Source organism: Manis pentadactyla, chromosome 2, assembly GCF_030020395.1.
Source record: "Manis pentadactyla isolate mManPen7 chromosome 2, mManPen7.hap1, whole genome shotgun sequence".
NCBI classification, from domain to species: Eukaryota; Metazoa; Chordata; class Mammalia; order Pholidota; family Manidae; genus Manis; species Manis pentadactyla.
In genome coordinates, this window is record NC_080020.1 from 155969543 (window position 1) to 155977550 (window position 8008).

Genomic DNA, 8008 nt, shown 5'->3' on the forward strand with positions numbered 1-8008 from the left:
CCTTAGAGGAAAAAGAAAGAATAGATCTTCCTACTCTGCCTTTTCCTGTGAGGTCAATGGGTGCTTTAAAAGGCTTAAGACACTATTGTATTATGTGTAATAGTGAAAAATTACAGAGAAGAAAACCACTGAATGTTCAACAATAGGGACAAAATCATATAGCTGTACATTGTAATATTCTGTAGCCATTAAAGAGTTTTGAGAAATTACAGAGTAATGCTAAGTAAAAAAACAATTTCATATAAGACTGCATAATCCCAATTTTTGTTTTTATAAAAAATTACTTATACACAAAGACTGGAAAGATATACACTGAAAAGATTAATAGCATTTACTCTGATTTGTAGGTTTGCCAATTATTTAAATTTTCTTCTTTTTATGTTTCTGTAAAGTTTCCATGGTGAACATCTATTTTTGAAATGCATACATGAATGTATAAGGGAAAGAAAACTGGAAAACTGCCTGTCTAACCCATACTGACACTTTTAAAACAAGTAATGTGTAGAGATATGTTACCAGAGGAAACTACTCTTAACAGTTACTTTTATATCTTTTCCAGAAATTCTGCATTCATATATCACCATAGGGATCATATTATATCCATAATTTTGCACCTTGATTTTCTTGCTTCATATCATACCCAGAGATCTTCCTGTATTAGCATAAACAAATTCCCCCTTATTGTTTGTCTTGATTGCATAGTGTTCCATTGTGTGGACAAACACCTTTTGTAACCTTTTCCCTATTGCTGAATATTTGTTTCCAATTTTTTACTATTTATAAAGAACAGTGAGCCTTTTGTACATATAATTTGTTGTACTTTTGTGAGTATATCAATAGAGAAGATTTCTTGGCAGTGAAATTGCTGCCTCAAAGTTATACGTGTTTTAAATGTTGACAAGTGTTGCTGGATTGCCCTCCCAAAAGGCTGTATAATTTGTGTTTTGTAGCATTACACCCTTGCCAGCTCTGGATATTATCAAACTTTACTGATTGTCAATATGATATGTGAAACAGTATCTCTTAATTTTGATTTGTGTTGCTTTAATTATGAGAGTTTGGACACCATTTTATATTTATTGGCCATTATTATTTCCTTTTTTGAGATCTGATCATTTTTACCCACTTTTCTATTGGGTGATTGTTCTTCTCCTATTGAATAGTATAAGCTCTTTGTAAGTTAAGGACATTAGCCCTCTGTCTACCATGTAGACATGTAAACCTTACCTAACAAGCTTATCTTTTATCACTTCTGGCTTTGTGTCTTGCTTAGAAAGCCCATATTCGAAGATCACCTATGTTTTCCTGTGTGACTTAGGTGATTTAATTTGTACTGTTTAAATTAGGAATTAGAAACCATAGTTCCTTTTGTCCCAGGTTCTCAGATGTTGTGCATATCTCATAGAGCAGTATTGTCTTACATTGCTTTACTGTGTAAAATGTAAAAATAAAATATGTTCTGCAAAATAAATAGTTAATGGTACCAGCAAATGATAGAAATGTTTCTGTTAATTTGTGTTAAACCTCATTTCATGGGGTTAAGCATTCACAAACTCAAGAATCATTCAGAATTGCATTTGAAAGTTCCAATGAAACTTAGGGTTTTACTCTATAGCAAAGTAAATTTTTTCCCAACCTTTCTGGTTATTTTAATATATTTTCAAAAATGTTTAAATCCATTTACGTTATTAATTAACTTAGAGCATGGTAGGTTTTTTAAATTGAGTCTATTTAGTTTTATCTGGAGATTTATAAAAGATAATGTAATTCAGGAGCTGAAATTTGAAATGTGAAAGATGTGCCAAATTTATACCCCTTTTCATATTTTTGCTTTTTCTTTTACAGGTTTTGCCATTGGGAAAGCCACTGAGCGGGTAGATGCTTTCAGAAAAGTATGTACATTTTTCCTTTGTTGAAGTAAAAGATCAATAAACTATGTGCTAGACACCATTGAAACTACAAAAATAAAAATAAATAAAAAGAAGAACCCTCCCCTGAGGCTTACTGTCAAGGTTATTTATCTCATAAAATGCAGTTTCAGAAGTACCTGTATTCTTCTGCATCATTTTAATCAGACTTATAATTATTTACCAAAGTTATGAGACATCTGGGAATTTGAAGACTGACAATGTTCACAGATACTAAGGAGTTACTGTTTATTTTTTTGATGTGATAGTGATAATTGTGGTTATGATTTTCTTAAGTCCTTAGCTTTTAGAAGTATATATTGAAATTTTTATGTAAGCTTGAAATTTTCTGTAATGAAATATTTTATAAAACATATTTTTTGAAATCTCTGAGAAAATGTAAATTCCAGCAATAGATTTAAGAAAAATATTTTCTTCTTTTTCTCAGGCAAAGAACAGAGCAATTCACTATTTACATTTTATAGAACGATATGAAGACCATACAAGTGAGTCTTAATTTTTTCTTGAAAAATTTTCAGGATTACTTTTTTCAGTATGTGTGGTTCTCTGCTTATTACGTTCTAGAACAAGTAAATACATACAATGTTGAAACAAACTTTCTCTCTTGCAAAGGTTAGAAATGAGTGAAATCAGAATTTGTCACGCATTCTTGGCCATTGTGTGATGGCTGCTTGGGGTAGTCTTAGTAGCTTTGCATTATTTGCAAGGGCATTAAGGTCATACACCTAATTTTTCGTTTATGTTTTTACCCTCCAGTATTCCATGATATTTCTTTAACATTTAAAAGGACACATATCAAGATGAAGAAACAACCCAGAGGTAACTAAAAAATTCTTATAATTTGTTCATGAGAAAGCAGGGAAAGTGTAACAGTTCTATCCTGTTCTCTATTTTTGCTCACATTTACTGCACTCATTTTGAAAACGCGAAGGTGGAAAGGCCTACTTTAGATATAAGAAGGCTGATGCTCTTGGAGAAATAGAAAATAGTCAACCCACTCAGGCTCTTGGGAGCCTGAGCATGTTCCAGGGGTGACTGCAGGCGGGAAGAGTGCATAAGGGATAGTGAGGAGTTGGGTTTGGAGGAGTGGAACATTAGTTCCTCCTCTACAGTTCATCGATGCCATTAGATGGTCTCTGTACTCACAGTTCACTCAGCTCCAGTCACATACTCGCATTGTCACTTACAGATTGAGCATCTTCTGTGAGCTGGGTGCTGTGCTGAGCTCTGGGGATGAGAGATGGACCTTCCTGTCTTGTGGGCAAGCTGGCAGGCAGGCAGAGTTCAGGCTCATGGACTGTGGCTGTCATGCCCAGTGGACTCCAGGTGTAGAATTCTTGAGCACTTTGGTTTGTGTTTAGCCTGTAGTTCTATAGTAAAAACAATTTCAGAAGATAAAACATTCCATTCAGATTTTTCATGTCCAAGCTTCTAGTACAACTCTGTTAGAGCTATGGCCTGGAAATAAATCAAGAAGAAAGTCTCAAGTCCTTGAGATGGGAAAGCCAGCATGAGGAAGGCAGTGCCCCTGCATGAGGTCAGCAGAATGCAGGTCAGGGAGGGCTTTGTCAGTTGTGAAGTTCTTTATTATTTAATTTTAACTCAGAGAACAACAGGAAGTGAAGGGTTTTGAGCGGGGAGTGATGTGTTTGGTTTGTTTTTAAAGCTGTTCTGGAGAAGGGATTACATGTACACAGAGCAGGGCAGGAGGCTGGTGGGGAGACCATCCAGGATGTAGAGGCATGAAAGTTGTTGAGAAAGACAGGCCAGTAGCTTAAGAGGGAATCCAGGAGGGGGTACATTACTGGAACCAAGAGAGGAGTTTTTCCAGGAGGAGGAAGTGGACATCTTTGCTCAGCGCAGGAGTCAAGGAGCAAGAGCACAGATGTGTCCTTCCATCCTTAGGTCGCATGGGTCTGAGGTGCCAATAACTTTCGTGCATCTCTGTTAATCTTCCTAACAATCCTGTTTTGTTGCCTGTGTGTTCAAGAGATTTATATATATATAATTTCTTTAATCCTTGTAACATCTCATATAAGTAAGTGAACCATAGACGTTGAGTACGTTGTCATGAGTCCCCCAGCTGGGAAGTGATGAAGCCACAGTGAGAACCAGGGTCTCCTAGACCCAGAGCCTGAGGCTGTATGAAAGCCAGCAGACGAGTAATTCCATGTTTCCGCTTTTCTAGGCTATGGCCTCCACTGCCACCGGGCCATTATCACCATCTGCCGGCTCATTGGCATCAAAGACATGTATGCCAAGGTCTCTGGGTCCACCAACATGCTCAACCTCACCCGGGGCGTCTTCCATGGGCTCTCCCACCAGGTAACCCTTCCCTGGGGTCTGAAACAGAAGCTGTAGTTCGTGTGTGTGCACTGAGACCGCGATGTCCTGGGGGCCGCCTCGGGCATGCCTTGCTGTCTGTGGCGGCATTAGGTCAGTTAATCCAACTGAAGAGCCAGTTCATGAAAGCTGACCTTTAAAAAATATTCATGGGGCTGGAGGGCATTATGCTCAGTGAAATAGGCCAGGCGGAGAAAGACAAGTACCAAATGATTTCCCTCATTTGTGGAGTATAACAGCAAAGCAAAACTGAAGGAACAAAACAGAAGCAGACTCACAGACTCCAAGAAGGGATTAGTGCTTACCAGAGGGGAGGGGTGGGGGAGGACGGGTGGGGAGGGTAGGAGAACGGGATTGAGGGGTATTATGATTGGCACACATGGTGTGGGGGGATCATGGGGAAGACAGTGTAGCACAGAGAAGACAAATAGTGACTCTGTGGCATCTTACTATCCTGATGGACAGTGACTGCATTGGGGTATGGATGGGGACACAGTAATATGGGTGAATGTAGTAACCACATTGTTTTTTCATGTGAAACCTTCATAAGAGTGTGTATCAATAATACCTTAATAAAAAAAAATACTTCATGGGTATTTGGAACTTCCAAAATTAAGTATTTTTGAAAGCCAGTAATTATAATCTGTTTTATTAAGAAAAGAATTTCCACTTGTTCTACAGCCCTAACAATGTAGAAATGTAAAGTAAAAAGAGAAAGGCCGTTTCCCATTTAGTCCTTACAGTTGGACTAGAGTGAAGCCTCTATGACACCTCTCTCCTCAGGAGAGCTGTCTTCTCAAGAGAGTCGAAGCAGTTTTTGTATTACTTGCAGGGGACCCGTGAGTGAGAAGGAGCTAATGGACATTTATATGCCAGGTCATTTCTGCACATAGGCGGGAGCCCTGGGCAGCTGCCCAGCTTGCGTCTGCTGCCTGGGCTACGCTCACAGCCGCTCCCTCCACAGCAAAGAGAAAAGGCTACAAGTGCGTGGGCTCTGCCTGGGCTGTTCCCCTACCTTCATGGCAGGACCCGCCTGCCCCTTGGAAGGGTGGCTAGACTGCAGAGCTCAATGAGCAGAAAAGACAGCCAGACTCAAGAGACCATTTACTGGCCTCCTTCGGTTGTGGACTTTGACAGGTTTCCTGACACTTAAAACGGTGATCCATGGTATAATTGTGCATGTCTCTGTTTAAAATAGGAAAACTGATTAAAAGGAAAACCTTTGTTAAAAGAACTTTTTTGAACAGTGTGTGTTTGTGTGTGTGTGTGCTTATGTGTGTGTGTGTTGGCACTATTTTAAACATCCTTCAAAAGTACTTCTAAATTCAAACTTATTGGTTTAATCGTTTGATATAACTTTTAGCTAGGTCATATTTATGATCAAGTAGACTTGTTCTCTTATGTAATATTTTTGTTTTGTGTTAGTATTTTGGATCTTCTCATGTGATTACAAGTATTACTTCTAAATGCCATCAGCTATAAAAATGTTGCATTATTTAATGTGCCACCCCTAAATGAAAAAGCCTCCACCTCATTGATTGTTATGACACACCAATTTGTTACTGTTTTTTTTTTAATGAAATAGTTCATGTCTTTTCTAATTTCAAGCATATATGGAATTAGAATGAATAGTGCAAGATGGCCATAAAATCTGGAAACACAAAATTGAATATATCAAATATTTTAATGTACTATCAGTAAATTATCTACTAAACTGATTTGCCTGTTACAAGATTTTGATAGGCAGCTGCTGTATGAGTCCCTGTTGCCCTCTCACCCCAGTCCACACTTAGCAGCTTGTGACCAGTCTTACTTCTCAATACCATCCCCACCCAGCCCAGTTACTGAATGAAATCTCAGGTGTTATTTTATTTCATCCATAAATATTTCAATATGTACTGCTAAAATATGGAATTAAAAATAACCCACAATACTATTATCATACCTAAGAAATTCCCAGTACTTCAGTGTCATCAAATACCTAGTCAGTCAGTGCTCATAGGATTGTACCCATTTTTCAGATTAAAGAAATGTGTTTTACAGAATTTGAATGAATCATATTGCAGAAAAGGTCACATTGTTAGTTTCTGCTGTTTGTTTCAAGTCATTTTGAAACTATAGGTTCCCCTCTTTTTTTCCTTGCAGTTTTCGTGTCGAGGAAACCAGGTTGTTTGTCCAGTAGTTTCCCAGTCTGGTGCTGACTAAGTACCTGTGGGCCCTTAACGTCTTCTCTCCCTGCACATCCTGTAAATTGGTAGCTAGAGCTGTGGGCTTGATGAGATTCCAGTTCAGTTTGGGCACCACATGGCACATAGTTGGGAAGGTTTGGAAGGCAAGAGACCAGGGCCCCTGGCCCTTCCTCCCTTCCAGTCAGGTGCACAGGTCATCAGAGTGTGCATAAGACCAAATCCGTAAACCAGAGTCAGCTGAAATGTTACCAAAGTCCTCCAAGCATACAGTGTTTTCAGTGACTTCCATCTGGCTGTGGAAGCTCCTGTTTACCTTAACACATGCACCTCCTAGACCTAACCTGGTGTTCTCAATTTGGTCTTGTCCAGGAAACCCATCAACAGCTGGCTGATAAGAAGAGTCTCCATGTTGTGGAATTCCGGGAAGAATGTGGCCCTTTGCCTATCGTAGTTGCCTCCCCCCAGGGGGTCTTGAGGAAGGATCCAGAGCCAGAACATGAGGTTTCCGACATCAAACTGGATTGGGAAGAAGTGCGAGTTGCACAGGGAATGAAGCGCTCTGTGTGGTCAGGTTTAAAGAGAGCCGCCACCTGAGCTTCCCTCTGGCCTTGTACAGCCACAGTACCTGGTACTCTCCTCCCCTTGGAAGAGACAACCCCTTGCACATTTTTTATAAGGAAAGGCCAACTTTAACTTCTTTATTTACAATTAATAAATAATTACAGCTTTAACTTATTGAGCATGGGATATATACCTGGCGCTGTGATAGGAACTTCACATACATATTTTAGGTCAAGACTACTTAAAAAATTCATTTAAATTAGCAAAAGTAGGTGAATTCAGGAGACAGGCTTATGGTCTGACCCAATCAAAAATAATATGCAAAATAATAATTGCCATAATAATTACAGCTAATACATATTAACTCTTGTCCACAATGAATGTTATGATTTCATTTTACAAAGAAGGTGAGTTCTTGATTCTTGTCATATCTAGAAAGTAGAGGAAAACAAGCAAAGCCTGTTTTTTTGCCTGAATGTCCTCTTTTATGAGCCCTCTGCATGGGTGCTCTGGAGGCTGCTCTAGGTATGGACTCGCATACACATCACTTATCAGAGTTCACTGTGTGCACGTGTTACCAGTTTGAAGTGTAGAAACCTTCCCTCCCTTTAAGCCCTTTACCCTCCCCTATTTCTATAATTGCTTTAAATTTTCCTCTGCCTACATTGGGAATCACATTAGACAACATCATACTTTTTGTTTCATCCATCAAACATAATACAGAATACTCAAGAAGAAAAAGGCCTGTATTCACCCATCTTTTTACTCTTTCCATTGTTCTTTTTTTTTTTTTCATGATATTCCAAGAATCCTTCTTTTACCATTTTCAGTAGGGGAAAAACCCAGTTCTCCTTTTTTAGTTTCACACAAATATACACAAATATAAACCACACTCATACACTTTTCTGATACCACATGTGTGGGGGGGTTTTCTTCCACCAAGTAATTCAGTACAACATTAGCTGGGTGTTGTACAGTTTAACAGTT

The 8008-nt window shown here is 38.8% G+C and overlaps 1 protein-coding gene across 3 annotated transcripts in view; it reads left to right on the forward strand.

Moving 5' to 3' along the window:
- Window positions 1-7191, forward strand: part of MRPS5 (mitochondrial ribosomal protein S5) — a 51861-nt gene extending 44670 nt beyond the window's left edge. For all 3 annotated transcript variants that reach the window (XM_057496986.1, XM_036880068.2, XM_036880069.2), the window contains 5 exons: window positions 1846-1892; window positions 2356-2413; window positions 2685-2747; window positions 4117-4253; window positions 6830-7191. In XM_057496986.1, coding sequence (XP_057352969.1) covers window positions 1846-1892; window positions 2356-2413; window positions 2685-2747; window positions 4117-4253; window positions 6830-7054 — 530 coding nt within the window. In that variant the 3' untranslated portion in view covers window positions 7055-7191. The remainder of the gene's footprint in view (window positions 1-1845; window positions 1893-2355; window positions 2414-2684; window positions 2748-4116; window positions 4254-6829) is intronic.
- The last annotated feature ends 817 nt before the right edge of the window (window positions 7192-8008 follow it).